Raw genomic sequence first — 16,061 nt, 5'->3', positions numbered from 1 at the left:
TCTGAAATTAATTACCTCAGTCGGGCTTAAAAGATACTTGAAGTAAGCCATAGCATGGGAGAATTATTTGAAAACCACCGGGCAAGGTAGTGTTCAATTTACTTCCCAGTATATATTACTTCCCCCAAAACAAATAAAACGCTAGCAAACGGTCCAAAAGGCAGAAAATTCAAGCTTCTATTGTACAAGCTTTTAGGCAAAAAATAGCTGCATTCAAGGATCAGACCTTATCCTTGCAGGATGATTTCTATTTATGAAAGATAATGTCAGAATATACTACTCCTTGCCTACTTTCAAATCAGAAAATCCCCAAAGTATTGCTTCCTGTCACATTTCTTTTGCAGGAGGAAAAAGGTGTGGGATTTCCAAGGGTACACAAAATTTATCTGTTCAGCCTTCCCGCGCGCCCATAGGTGAGTTTGTCTTTCTTCTGCTGGAAAGTTAACATTGGAGGAATCAAACTTTCCCCGTGACCCGAGAAAGCCGGATCCTTAAAAAAAAACCTAGCCTTTAGAGCAGGGGTCTTCAAACTTGGCCCTTTTATGACTTGTGGACTTCAACTCCCAGAATTCCTCAGCCAGCCAGGGCTGGCTGAGGAATTCTGGGAGTTGAAGTCCACAAGTCACAAAAGGGCCAAGTTTGAAGACCCCTGCTTTAGAGTTTTTTGGGGGAAAGAATCCTACAACTCTTTTCAGCCCTTCCTTCTCTCCCAACTCATTCCGTTTCCAGAAAGAGCAAATTTCCTTCAACAACATACATGCTCGGTTTGAAAAACGCAGCAAACCAGCATTGAATGCCCCTTTCCTCGGTTCAGAGGTCTGGAGCCAGGTCCTTTGACTGGGGGGATTTCCTGCCCATAGTCCCCCACCACCACCTCCCAACAAATCCCCGCAAAGGCGGTGTAAACATTTAAGGGCTACGCAACCCTTAAGCCCTCTGTCACGGAACTGGGTTTGTCTGAAACTAACACCGCTTAATCCACGTTTCGCCCGCAAACGCAGCATATTCCACCCGAGGGCTCCCCTCGTAGCTCTGTCTAGACCAGGGATAGGCAACCTCGGCTCTTTTATGACTCATGGACTTCGACTCCCAGAATTCCCGAGTCTGACTCGGGAATTCTGGGAGTCGAAGTCCATGAGTCATAAAAGAGCCGAGGTTGCCTATCCCTGGTCTAGACCCAGAATCTACGGGAAATGCTAGGGCTATATCGGGGGAAAAAGTAAGAGTAGAGGCTTCTGACCATGCACAAAGTGCCCCGGGCCCCCCCCCCCGCCCTTGTAATATTTCCAGGGACCCGATCTGAGCCTCTAACCCAAATTAAACCCTGCTTCCTCCACCTCCCAATCCTCTTACTCACAAGGAGACGGTGCGGTTGGGCAGCAGGGAAGGGTGCAAAGTTTCCGCCAACTCGCCTCCGCTGCAAACAACTTTGATGCGCAGCGTTTGCCGGCCGGGTCCCTTGGAGCGCTCGGCGGTGCATAGACAGCTGTCAAGGACCAGGTCCGGGCAATTCCTGTTGCCTTTCGAAAGCCCCACCGCAGCGGCTGCCACCAAGCAGAGGGAGTAGTAGCACAGCCCGTGCATGGCGAGGGGGCGCCGGCGGCGCCTCGGTTCTCCTGCGTTTTGGCGGCTCTAAAGTAAGACGCGGCGGCGGCGGCGCCGCTCATGGCATAAGTCGGCGCGCGTACGGCAGCCCTCTGGCAGCGAAAGGGAGTCGCTGTCCACCCTCACGCCGCCTCTTCTTCCTCCTCCTCCTCCTCCTCCGCAGTGGGCCGGAGACGGGAGGCGCTTCCCTCACCCTCGGCACCGCCGCTTCCCGCCGCCGAATCTCTGGGCGGACCACACCGAGCGCGCTTTCGCGCTGCCGCGGATGAAATGCCTCCCACCTTTCGGCCGTTGGAGGAATTATTTTTCTTAATTTTTTTTTTCTTAGTGTTTGGGGGTGGGGGGGAGGTCAGCGCGTGCTGCTTCCGAGGGATGCCGCCCTCCCCTCAGGAGACAGCCCCGGTACTAACCACGCGCCGTGGGGGAGATAATAATAATAATAATAATAATAATAATAATAATAATAATGATAATGATAATTATTAATAATAATAATTATTTATTTATTTATTTATTTATTTATTTATTTATTTATTTGTTTTTATAGACCGCCCTTCTCCCGAGAGACTCGGGGCGGTGTACAGAGGAAGGAAGGTATACAGATTGAACAATTAAAAACAATAAAAACAATAGTAAAAACAAACTGGGACCCCAATTAAAGCTATCAGGCCAGGCCGGACTGCTGGAACAGGAAGGTTTTTAGGTCGCGTCGGAAGGTACGGAGGTCGGGGGCCATCCGGATTTTGGTTGGTAAGCTGTTCCAGAGGGCTGGCGTACCCACTGAGAATGCCCTCCCCCTGGAGGCCACCAGCCGACATTCCTTGAGCGGTGGCACCCTGAGGAGGCCCTCTCTGTGGGAGCGCACAGGACGGTGGGGTGCTGACATAATAATAATAATAATAATAATAATAATAATAATAATAATAATAATAATAATAATAATAATAATATAAAGTTGGAAGGGACCTTGGAGGTCATCTAGTCCAACCCCCTGCTCAGGCAGATTGCATAAATTGGACTAATTTCCTGCAATAAAACTGCCTTCAAGTTTCTCCTTTTGACCAGCATCCTTAAGTATACGTGGAGAAGGAAAACTTATCAGTGACACACAAGGTCAGCCACCTTTGGGTAGTTGTGAAAGGAATCTTACCTTGCTGTTATAAGACTTCTCGGCCATGCAACGGGGAAGAATACTGACAGCGCTTTAGTGCCATATCCTTTCTAGTCTGGGTCGTGGGAGGATTGAGATCTAAGCTGCAAAATTTCACAAACCCACCAAATGTCAGTCAAGAGATTCAGGAACTCTTAGTTTTTGTTTTCTATCTAGAGGAGGTCTAGATTTTTGCAGTCAAGATCTGCTATTTTTGTTTATTCGTTATTAAATAATTACAGCAGTCCCATTATTTTTATATAGTTTCTTTTCTCCTCCCCCAAGTCACATAATCATTCATTGCTTCTCGTTTATGTCTCAGTTTAGAAAAAGCAGTTTCTAAAACTGCCCTGCTTCAAACAGGAACAGAACTGAAAACAGAAGCTTCTACGCAGCTACTTATACGGTTGGCCACTAGGAGGCAGCCAATAAGTTTAAAGGAGCCTATTCCCGCCCCAGAGCCAACCAATGATCGTCCTGGAGACTGCATGTCTGGGCACCTAGAGACAGTTACACAGACCCCCTAATTAAGCAATCTCAAACAGCATTCAAAGACAGTGAAAATAGTTCAAGTAAAAAGGCCCAGTACATTACAAAAGCTGCCTACTTTCATCAAGAGACTCAATGCAGCATACAAAGAGGAATAAAAGCATACTATAACAATAAGACAAAAATAATAACTACATTAGGGTGTACCAAAATTTTAAATCTTGTCACATTCCAACAGCTTCAGGATTGCTGCAGTCCATAACATTGGGTAGAGAGATAAAACCAGTAGATTCAAAGCTCCTATACAGAGATGGGTGTCTGGTGGATCTATAGCTTAGAATAATGTTTCTTAAAGTGTGGTCCTAGGACTCCTTGGTTCTCCAAAAAACTTCTCACACTCAAAATTATTTGCCGCTATTTAAAAACTCTATTACAGTATTATATTAAAATCCCATGTCAGTTTTAATTTTTAATATTGATAACACAACCAAATAAAATGTCTTCCAGGCTCTTCCATAATTTTTAAAAGTGGGAAAGTGGGGGAGAGGGAGTTTATGAAATACTGCTTTAGAAAGATAAAAAGTAGTAAGCATATTGCTAGCACTGTCATATGAGAACAAGTCAAAGCCTCACGTAGTAAGGATAGCTCTGGTGACCAGCATCATGTTAGCTACACATAACAGCCTCAGCATAAATCATAGCAAATAATAAAAACAAAGAAATTTTTGCTAACATAATGGTACATTTTACTCTCCACTGCTTTCGGAAGAACAGCTGCTTCTAAATGAGTTTGTCTAAAAAAAAGAAGTCTAAAACAAGATACAATGCTCTAGTCAGACCACAAGATACCACTACTCAGTTACAAATTCATAAAACAAAGTAGAAATTGATGGCTATGACAACAAAAAGATTTAAAGAAGGAACATATTCATTCCCAGACAGAAATATTATAATTTGTGTCTGATTTTAAATATTTTTCTCAAATTCCCTTAAATATGTGTATACATATATGGCAAATTTGGAGGACAATACAGTGGCCAACAAATTGGAAAAGATCAATCTACACTCCAATACTAACAAAGGGACATAACAATATCTGCAAATTATTGTATAATATCCTTAACTTCACATGCTAGCAAAATATGGATCATGCAACACAGATTAGAGCTCTAATGGAAAAACAGATGCCAGATGTTCAAGCTGGTTTTAGGAAAAGCCAAGGAACATGAGACATTACTGCTGAAGTATCCTGGATAATTGAGAATGCCAAAGAATAACCCCCCAAAAGTCACTATGTGCTTCATTGATCACAAAAATGCCTTTGATTGCATTGATCATATCAAGCTGAAAATGCCCAGAATAATGGGAATCCCAGAGCATCTCAGTGTTCTCATGAGAAATATACAGAAATCAGGAAGCTACAGTACATATGGAACATAATGACTGACCTCAGGTTGGCAAAGAAATGTTAGAAGGTTGTATACTCTAAATAAATAAATATTTATTCAACCTATATGGCGAACATAAATTAAGAGAAGCTGGAAGAAGAAGATGAGTGCGGTTTTAAAATTGGAGGAAGAAACATCAGTAACCTGTATTGTGCTGATGACATAACCCTGATGGCAGAAAAACAAAGGATCTGCAAGCTCTGGTAATAAATGTTAAGGAGCAAATGTTAAATGGCCATGAAAGATAATAAAAAAATTTCATTGACCCATTTGAAGTTTTAGTCGATGGTTGTTGGTTTGTGTGTGTGTGCAACTTTATATAACCGTAGGACATATAAGTGTGGATTTATCTTAAAGAAGGAACCAATTATATATCAACTAAAGAAATCAACTTAAAAATAAGGAAAAATAATATGAATGCTATTGATTGATTTAGTTGGTATAGATTTTTACCTAGTTGCTTATTTTTACAATTGCCTATGTATATACTACATCTACATCAGACATGTCAAACTCATGATGTCATGTGACATCACGCAATGTATCAGGACAGTTTTGCCATTGCCAGCAATGGGGTGGGCGTGGCTTCTGCATGACGCGTCCAGCCCGCGGGCTGGCAGTTTGACACTCCTGATCTACATTGTGGCTCAGTGGGTTAGGATGCTGAGCTTGTCGATCGGAAGGTCGGCAGTTTGGCGGGTCAAATCCCGAGCACCGCGTAACAGAGTGAGTGCCTGTTACTCGTCCCAGCTTCTGCCAACCTAGCAGTTCGAAAGCACGTAAAAAATGCAAGTAGAAAAATAGGGACCACTATGGTGGGAAGGTAACAGCGTTCCGTGCGCCTTTGGCATTTAGTCATGCCGGCCACATGACCACGGAGACGTCCTCGGACAAGCGCTGGCTCTTCGGCTTTGAAACGGAGATGAGCACCAGCCCCTAGAGTCGGAAACGACTAGCACGCATGTGCGGGGGAACCTTTACCTTTACCTTATATTAACCTATGTGTATATTAAAGGCTATAGAGTACAATAGCTTTTATGAGTGATCTATGAAAGAACATGTAAAGGGTAACAGATTAGATTCTATTATTTCCCATGCTAGATTACAACCAAATGTTGGTTGTAATCTAGCATAGATGTTATTCTATAGGATTCAAACCCCCTAGTAGGAACTAAAGTTCAGTTCCTTTTAACTTTTTAACAGTAGGTGATTATACTCAGTGCCTTCTGTAAGGTTTCTACACCCTGTGACAAACCCCAAGTAGGTTAAAACTAGTCACATAATGCCTCCTGCTGGTCAGTGTAACTGAAATGTCACACACTGTGAGAAAACAGGTGTTTTGCCTCCTTCAAAGGAGGATAGAGTGGGAGTCCTATGAAACCCTATAGAAGAGAGTATAACATAATGTAACAAATTTTATTTCTCGTGTACCACCTGCCAGAGTAGAGAAATAAATAAGGAAGAGTTTACCATATAGACTAGTGCAGGACTTTTCAACCTTTTCACCCATTGTACCACTGTTAGGATATGGCAACATCCGAGTACCACCAGTCGCCTAGCAAGGTGTCAAAAACTTGATGACCAAAAAAAAAAAAGAAACAAAGTGATGAAGTACAGGTAGTTCTTGACTTACAACAGTTCACTTAATGACTGTTTGAAGTTACAATGGCACTGGAAAAAGTGCCCCCCAAGCCACAGTCGAGCAAGACACCTGCCTGCCCGCCCAGTGGCGTGCTCTTCCTCCTGTCCGAGGTTTTCATTGTTGTGAGCATTTCTGTTGAGGACTGGCAGTGAGGGTGGGGTGGGGGGTGTTTGGTTTTTATTCCCCCCTGTCTGCTGGGTGGTTGCAGCAGGGTTTGCTCACTTCACATAACCCTGGGACACTGTGATCATCATAAATATGAATCAGTTGCCAAGCATCTGAATATAAATCACAAGAACCTGGAGATGCTGCAATATTCCAGCTGATTGGCACTTCTTCTGGCCTCAGCAGAAGTGGCAGGATCAGCGCCAAACTCCAGCTGGAGCCTGGCGCTGATCCTGGTGCTTCCACTGAGCCCTGACAGCCCTGCAGCTCCAGCCATCTCTCATTCAGGCTTGTGCGGTGCTGCCACCGGTTCAGCTCATTCCCCTCCCCCACTACCACTTTTCTACGATGGACATGTACCACCTGCCAGGTGCCAATGTACCACAGATGATACCCGTACTGGTTGAAAAGCCCTGGACTTCAACTCCCAGAATTGCTGGCTGGGGAATTCTGCTAGTTGAGAAGTATTGGTGTACAGTAGACTACTGTGATAGGTTCTATATATTTCTTCTTGCAGTACTGCTAAGTGCTAGGATCTAGATGGGTTCTAAAATTAATGCATTGAATTTAGTCATCTAAAACGCAAAGGTCCATAAGTTCAAATCCTAGCAGAGAGTTTGAACCCACAAAATAACATCTAGCTACCTACATCTGATGAGTTCCAAATGGGACAAAACTGGTATCATAGTGTCTCCTGGTGGTCAGTATCTCAAACATATTGTTTAAGTAATATTCTCAAGTCCACTTTTTTATATTCACTTTTTTAAGGAAGCATGAAGCAAATGTCACATGGAGCAAAATCATGGACCTTGGAAATATATGCTTCTTTTTTGCACCATGAATTATGAGTCTTATCAGTACCATATTTACATCTGATTGTAAGATATGTATCAATTAGATAAAACCTCCATTATTGTGTTTCTGTGTCCCATTTTCATCACTTTTGAAAAACAGGTTTTAATTTGCTTGTCCTGTCAATGTTTTATTCTTTGGGATAAGCAATATACAATTTGCTGCGATCAGCCACCTTGAAATGAGATGCATTTTACTTCTGTTTTTAATAAAATAAGAACTGAGGAAGGAGGCAAAGATATGCTGCCTATATTTCACTGTCTAGAATTTTGGGCTTGGGATTATCTTCTTTGTAGAATTTTGCAGGGCCTGATGATAACTTAGATTGCCACAAAATTGCTGATTACACTTTCTGAAAATTGCAGTAGTCCCACTTTTAGTTTTTAAACTTAGTAAGTACATTTTTATCTTTCACTCCCCTTTCTTTTTCTCTTTTTAAATCTTGATTTTCATTGTATTTTACTATAATAAACTTTGACAAAACATTAAAAAAGAAACATTTTATGAATTCACTTTTCACATTTCCATCACAAGAGAAAATTCTGAGGTTTCTTATTTATTATCAATTTTAATAAATTATTTTGCTGCCAGGATACATTGATGAGATAGGAATTTAATAAACATAATAATTGTTTACTTATTCAAAGATTATAATTTTATCTATAATACGGGTAGTATAATACTACATCTATCTGCACTACATACCAAATAAATTGCAAATATATTTCTTGCAATTACTTACTTACATATTGTAAATTTTATTTGGCCCAATTTTAATCATTTTCTTCACACTTTATATCAAATTTCATTTTTCTATTCCAAAGTGAAGATTTTTCAGCCTTATCGCATCAGCTACAATGCAGCTGAGTTACTCAATTGTGCCATATACAAATCCAAGAGACTAGCATCTGTGTCTTTACCTACAGTTTTTTCTCATGTTAATATTACTAGTGCCTGAAAAAACCATTTTTTTGCAAAGAAAACATCCACACAGAGGGTGCATAAACATTTATCAGTTATATAGAACTGTGTGAGATGGAGAGGAAGGAAGGAAGGAAGGAAGGAAGGAAGGAAGGAAGGAAGGAAGGAAGGAAGGAAGGAAGGAAGGAAAGAAGGAAGGAAGGAAGGCAGGAAGGAAGGAGGGAAGGAAGGAAGGAAGGAAGGAAGGAAGGAAGGAAGGAAGGAAGGAAGGAAGGAAGGAAGGAAGGAAGGAATCACAGCCGGAATGCTAGGTAGTGGCAAAGAATGAAAGTTTTCTACACCTCTTTGCTGCCCTTTTCAGATTGGTACAGTTCAGATATATTATGCCTAAAGAAGGCTGCACTCAGCTAGGTTCAGAGACCCGGAGTGCCCTGTCCAGACTACAACCCTATATTATCATTGGCAATAAACACAGAGAAATTATGTTTGAAGTTCTTATGGAAATTTTCTTTCCAATATTCTATTAAGCCATATTGAGTTCTACTAGATCCAATCTGATGCAGTGATGGGTCAAAATAGAACAGACTGCCAGTCAATTCTTAGGTAGAATTCAAGTTTTTTGTCATCATCTGTAAAGCCTTTTATATCCCAAGCTTGGTTATCTAAGGCACTGACTTTCTCTAGTTATTTATATGTAGATAGTAATGAAAATGACCTTGATGTAGATATTCCGGCCCCATTATCAAAATGATGAGGGGGGGGGAGAAACAACCCATAATAAGCAGAAAATAGGCAGAAGCCACTCATACAGACCCCCTACCTAGGATAATTCACTGCAGTATACGAACTGTGAAGAAAGACAGCCCAATCAGACTTGCAAGATTCTGTTATTATAGCCACTTTCAGTAAAAGTACTTTTAGCTTTCTAGTTGATTTCCTAATCTGATCTTCCGGATGAGACTGACAGTCTGTCCATCCACTTATGTCTAACAGAATGAGTATCCATTAAATCCATACTTGTCCTAATTAATATTTTAACAAAGGGGAAAAAGGCGGTATTAACCATTTTCTGAACTTCTTGTGATTGCAACAATGAATTTATTTTAATCTTACTAACAGTAGTTAGTGTGTTGGACCACTTCTCTCTTCTAATCTTACTAAAAGTTGGTTTGATATTTGAATTTCTCCCAAGGCAGTGGCAGTTCTCAAGAAAGTCTGGGGAAGTTGCTATGTGACCTGTAAAATCTCCTTTCTAACATAAATTTCTGTGACTATGTTTACTATGACATTTATATTTAGGAATCATTTCAACAGTGGGGAAACAGCTGAATTCATATGGTAGATGTCTAGCAAATCTATTTTGAACCATCATTACTACCTTCCCATAGTTCTTTGCTCTTTGGTTTAGCAACGGCCTAACTAACCTTTGCTTCTCTGAAGAATGGATTTAATTTTTAGCTTTAATCCTTATATCTTAAGTGGTTCTTGAAATTACTTTCCCATTGTAGAAATAATAGCTTTTTTTCTTTTTATTGAATTTTATTATAATATAAAATACAAATGGAAACAAAAGTAACAAGAGAATAGAGGAAGGAAAAGTTGGGAAAGTAAAAAAAAGTGCAAGGTATGAGAGGAAGAAAAAAAAGCAATGACTTCCAACATTTTCAGTACAATAGAATATAAAATACAATTACAATCTCAAGTTTTTGTTTTAGCTATTTAGTGTGTACTAGCCATTTCTACATTAACAAGCTAATGTAATCATCAAAACCTAACATTTCATTTTTCTGCCTTGAGCGTGAAGTCCAGAAATGCTCTCCAAGTAGAAATAAAACTAGAGAAGTTCTTTAATAAGAGCATTAATTTTTCCATCTCTGCCAATTCCATCACTTTAATCCATTCTTCCATTGTGGGAACTGATGAATCTTTTCATTTTTCTAAGTGTAGAATTCTCACTGTAGTCAACATGTGTAATAACAAAGCTCCATTTTTTTTTCAAGTTCCTTATCCAATAGTCCTAATATCTGGATATATTATCAAGGACTGTTTGTGATGATTTCATTTGTTTAAGCTTGCTCATTTCAAACAACATGTTCAACAAATGATAATGGTGTACTAGTGTAGTTATTATTAAAAGTCTAAATGACAACAAATATTCCATGACATCATCATACCAATTATATAAATGATGTAATTTGCAATCAATTATAACATCAGAATGCAAATGACATACAGTATATAGTTTACATAAGCTGTATGGTGACATTGGTGTTATATACAAGGTCAATGTTCCCCTTAAGACATACCTAAGCTGCATGAATGCAGCAAATGTAATAGAAAGACTGACAAGATGCAAGAAAATTAATCCAATTCCCCATAACCTTGTAGGATAGTCATAGCAGAAAATTCGCTGCTTACGTTAATTATATATCACAGAAACATACTAATTTATATTTCAGTTATTGAAAATATTAACTGTTCTTGACTTTACTAGAGGCTTATAATTGAAGATTTTAACTGCATTCTGTTGAAAAGTGCATTTTAATTTTTACTGATCTTCACCCCAGTTCCGTATAATACTTTTTCATTCTTTCTAATAGAAAAGTATTTGTATTAATCTCATCTTCTTTAATGGAAACTTTATGTAACACTTTATATAAGAATCACAAGTTCTTTTGCCCAAAGGGTATGATTTTTTCATGAACGCACAAATAAAAGTACCTTTTGTTCAACAAAGTGGCATGTGAAAACCCTTTCAAGTAGATTGAGATTACTGAAGCGATATTGCTGAAAGCTTTTAAAAATGAGTTTGGCAATTGTAGCATTGCAACACCCAGTCCAAGCCACAGAAGTGAGTGTGTTATTCATGGATACTATTAACAGGTTTTTGTCTTTTGTATTGGGGTGAACAACTGTAGCTGAGCTTTACCACGAAAAGATCTACCAAGCTGTCATTTACTGCAGCAACGCTTTCTGTAAAATCAAACATAGGACAGCCAACTTTAGCACATAATTTCACAAAGGAGAGGACAATATTTTGTTTTTATGTTCAGTATATATCTAGTATAATGTACTATTTTATTTGTATAGCAATACATTGCATTTTACAAATCTGAGCTATCTACTTTTCATGTGCTAAAGGAAAAAAAACACAAGCATTTTCTTTTCCAGTTACTGAAGAACTGCTTTCCAAGATGTTCTACTATTTCTGAATTTTACCAGTCAACCCAAAACATTTGGTTTACACACTGAAATAAACTGTAATGAGGATTATTTGGTTGTGGATTGTTGTTCAGTGCCGTGATTTGGATTGTTATATTGTGTGAACCCAGCCACTATTTTTTGTAAGCCATGGCTTGTGCCTCAGCATGTTGTATAATCTCAGCCTGTTATCGTTTATTGAATAATATTAATCAAACCCTAGCTTAATGTGACATGAAAACAGTTCAAATGGTATTTTTTATTTTGATTTCTTCAAATGAGACAAATCATTTTCTAATATAGTTTTTGTGCAGAATTTTGAAATGCCTCAAACTTGCTACATCTGTTTATGTAGTTGAGAATGATGGTATGAATTGTACTACATACTTATAATGTGTATTATTAGTTTCATCTCATTTGAAATTACTGTCTTCAACTCTAGAAAACCCATGTGCTTGAAATGATGGTTGTAATGAAATGTTATCTTCACTCTGACAATATGAAGGGTTTTTCAGAATCTTCTGAAACAGGATCCCCTAAAACTCATAAAATATTGTTCATAGAAATTTTGTTCATTAGTTAGCTTGATTGAAAAGTACCTTGTTAAACATAGTACATTCTATTCTCTTTTGCCTTGTGAAGTTAGTTTATTTATATTTTTAAAATCCTGCTGCCAGATCTATTCAAAATAAACTAAATGAATTGTTCTGATGTTTTCTGTCCCTGCCCCTTTCCTTCCAAACTTCATGTTAACAGGATGGACAGTATCTATGTATGGAAGTGGAAGGAAGACAGAACATAGGTTGTATATAAAATAAATATTTTCCAAGACATAGAAGTGGTGTTAATGTATTTAAATCACACTAGTTTTTGAGGTGTTTATAATATTTTAATTTGTGGAACAGCTAAAAATTAAAGCACACTACACGTACGTAGCTTAGAATATTGTAGCAGATGTGTGTATTTGGATGTAACTCAGGGGACACCTATTAAACTGTATGCCAGTGAGAGAACAAGAGGCAAGACCACCTGGAAATGATTAACTTGAACTTCTAAAAACAGCACATCTTAATGTAAAAGTATCCAGATAGTTAGTTTTACCACTTCATTTATTTTTATGCAAAAAGCATCCACAGTAAGGAATTGTGGAAAAGGCATGATGTTATCTTTTATAGCAATATAATATATAATATAATAATATAATTTTATTTATATACCGCCCTTCTCCCGAAGGACTCAGGGCAGTGAACAGGGCAAATGCATAAAATACAAAAAATACGAAAGTTAAAAAGGAATTAAACATAATGCCCAAGGTAAAAAACAATAAATACAAATATTAAGAGCAATAAAAAAACCCAACCCACCTCCCATCAGGCCAAGCCGGCTTGGTCAAATAAATGCGTTTTCAGATCGCGTCGGAAGGAGCGGAGGTCGGGCGCCATCCGGAGCTCAACCGGCAACCGATTCCATAACTCCGGGGCGCCCACAGAGAAGGACCTCCCCCTGGGGGCCACCAATCGACATTCTCTGATCGGTGGCACCCTGAGGAGGCCCTCTCTGTGGGAACGCACAGGACGGAGGGAAGTTGATGCCGGCAGCAGGTGCTCCCCGAGGTACTCCGGACCCATGCCATGTAGGGCCTTGAACACCATTACCAGTACCTTGAATCTCACTCGGAAGACAACTTGGAGCCAATGCAGCTCACGGAGTAGAGGTGTAACATGGGAGTATCGGGAGACTCCCAACACGACTCTCGCGGCTGCATTCTGTACCAGTTGGAGCCTCTGAGTGGTCCTCAAGGGCAGCCCCATGTAGAGAGCATTGCAGTAGTCCAAACGAGAGGTCACGAGAGGTCATATCTGTTTCCTTCCATTATATTGCCAACAGGTATGAATTAAATATACAGTAGAGGTGACAAATAGATTTAAGGAATTAGATCTGATAGACAGAGTGCCTGAAGAACTATGGACAGAGGTTTGCAACATTGTACAATAGGTAGCAACCCAAACCATCCCAAAGAAAAAGAAATGCAAGAAAGCAAAATGGCTGTCTGAGGAAGCTTTGCAAATAGCTGTGGAAAGGAGGGAAGCGAAAGGCAAGGGAGAAAAAGAAAGATATGCCCAATTGAATGCAGAATTCCAGAGAATAGCTAGAAGAGATAAGAATGCCTTCTTAAATGAACAGTGCAAAGAAATAGAAGAAAACAATATAATAGGGAGGACCAGAGATCTTTTCAGGAAAATTGGAGAGATGAAGGGAACGTTTCATGCAAAAATGGGCATGATAAAGGACCAAAATGGCAGGGACCTAACAGAGGCAGAAGAGATTAAGAAGAGGTGGCAAAATTACACAGAAGAACTATACAGGAATGAGCTTAACGTCCCTGATAATCACAATGAGGTGGTCACTGACCTCGAGCCAGACATCCTAGAATGTGAAGTGAAGTGGGCCTTAGAAAAGCTGAGCAACAACAAAGCTAGGGGAGGTGACAGTATTCCAGCTGAGCTATTCAAAATCTTAAAAGATGATGCAGTAAAAGTGCTACACTCAATTTGCCAGCAAATTTGGAAAACTCAACAGTGGCCACAGGATTGGAAAAGATCAGTTTACATTCCAATTCCAAAGAAAGGCAGTGCCAAAGAATGTTCAAACTATCGCACCATTGCACTCATTTCTCATGCTAGTAGTTATGCTTAAAATCCTACAAGCTAGACTCCAGCAGTATGTGGATTGAGAACTACCAGAAGTACCGGCAGGATTTCGAAGAGGCAGAGGAACTAGAGATCAAATTGCCAACATACGCTGGCTCATGGAGAAAGCTAGAGAGTTCCAGAAAAACATCTACTTCTGCTTCATTGACTATGCTAAAGCTTTGATTGTGTGGATCATAACAAACTGTGGCAAGTTCTTAAAGAGATGGGAGTACCAGACCATCTCATTTGTCTCTTGAGAAACCTATATGTGGGCCAAGAAGCAACAGTGAGAACTGGACACGGAACCACTGATTGGTTCAAAATTGGGAAAGGAGTCCGGCAAGGCTGTATACTGTCGCCCTGCCTATTTAACTTATATGCAGAGCACATCATGAGAAAGGCAGGGCTAGATGAATCAAAAGTTGGAATTAAGATTGCCAGGGGAAATATCAACAACCTAAGATATGCAGATGATACCACTCTAATGGCAGAAAGTGAAGAAGAACTAAAGAGCCTCTTGTTGCGGGTGAAGAAGGAGAGTGCAAAAGTTGGGTTGAAACTTAACATTAAGAAAACCAAGATCATGGCATCTGGCCCTCTCAATTCCTGGCAAATAGATGGGGAAGAAATGGAGGTAGTGACAGATTTTATTTTCCTGGGCTCCAAGATCACTGCAGATGGGGATTGTAGCCAAGAAATTAAAAGATGCTTGCTCCTGGGGAGGAAAGCCATGGCAAATCTAGACAGCACACTAAAAAGCAGAGACATCACCCTGTCAACAAAAGTGCGTATAGTCAAGGCTATGGTCTTCCCAGTTGCAATGTATGGCACTGAAAGTTGGACCATAAAAAAGGTTGAGCGCCAAAGAATTGAGGCCTTTGAACTGTGGTGCTGGAGAAGACTCCTGCGAGTCCCTTCGACTGCAAGGTGATCAAACCGGTCAGTCCTAGAGAAGATCAACCCTGACTGCTCTTTAGAAGGCCAGATCCTGAAGCTAAAACTCAAATACTTTGGCCACCTAATGAGAAGGAAGGACTCACTGGAGAAGAGCCTAATGCTGGGAAAGATTGAGGGCAATAGAAGAAGGGGACGACAGAGAATGAGGTGGCTGGATGGAGTCACTGAAGTAGTACGCGTGAGCTTAAATGGACTCCAGAAGATGGTAGAGGACAGGAAGGCCTGGAGGAACGTTGTCCATAGGGTCGCGATGGGTCAGACACGACTTTGCAACTAACAACAACAACAACAAATCTTCATTATTTCAACCATTATACATTTTTTACTAACCCTGTCCAAAATAAGCAATTTTGAGTCTTTGGAAATGGAACAGCATATATGCCAAGGCAATTATTATCTAAATTTAAATTAAGATTTAACAATTATATATAAATATTTGATTGCATCTTCAGGAAGCCACAACAACACCATTATTTGCCCCTTGTGGATGACTTTGGAAACATCCTTTATATGCCTGGTAAGTTTATTCTGTTTTACTGTTATTTGCCTTAAATTAGTATTAATAAATGTGGTTTTTCTTTCCATTGACCCATCCCAGCCTAAGATGATTTCCAGTGCAGAAGTAACCACAGGATAGCATTGGATAGAGAAACTGTGTTTGCATATTTTAAGAGGGTTAAGGAGGGGCAGTTGTGAATCCATAACCCAATCAGAAAGGGTTAGCTATATATTGTATCTGGTTTCCTAACTTCTTGCCAGCAGCCATATTCATGCAAACAGTAAAGAGAGAATAAATGGAATGCTAACCTTTTTGCCAAGCGCTAGTATTCAGACAAGAGTAGTCCTGAACCTAAAATAGAGCTGCTCTAGGCAAACATCTCTCTGACCTTTGTATTTCTCATTTCTCCTCTCTATTGTGGCCATAACAGCAAAATAGG

At 39.9% G+C, this 16,061-nt stretch overlaps 1 protein-coding gene across 1 annotated transcript in view; it reads right to left on the bottom strand.

Moving 5' to 3' along the window:
- The window catches only part of ADGRA1 (adhesion G protein-coupled receptor A1), a gene marked incomplete at both ends in the record, with an annotated part of 473,204 nt that extends 471,620 nt beyond the window's left edge, over positions 1-1,584 (bottom strand). Inside the window, one exon of the mRNA XM_083363639.1 lies at positions 1,358-1,584. Within this exon, the coding sequence (XP_083219765.1) occupies positions 1,358-1,584 (227 nt within the window). The remainder of the gene's footprint in view (positions 1-1,357) is intronic.
- Between the last annotated feature and the right edge of the window lie 14,477 nt (positions 1,585-16,061).

The sequence above is a fragment of the Vipera ursinii genome, assembly GCF_947247035.1.
Source record: "Vipera ursinii genome assembly, chromosome: 5".
Classification (NCBI taxonomy): domain Eukaryota; kingdom Metazoa; phylum Chordata; class Lepidosauria; order Squamata; family Viperidae; genus Vipera; species Vipera ursinii.
Note: the sequence above shows the minus strand (reverse complement) of the source record. Positions and strands in the feature narration are given on the sequence as shown.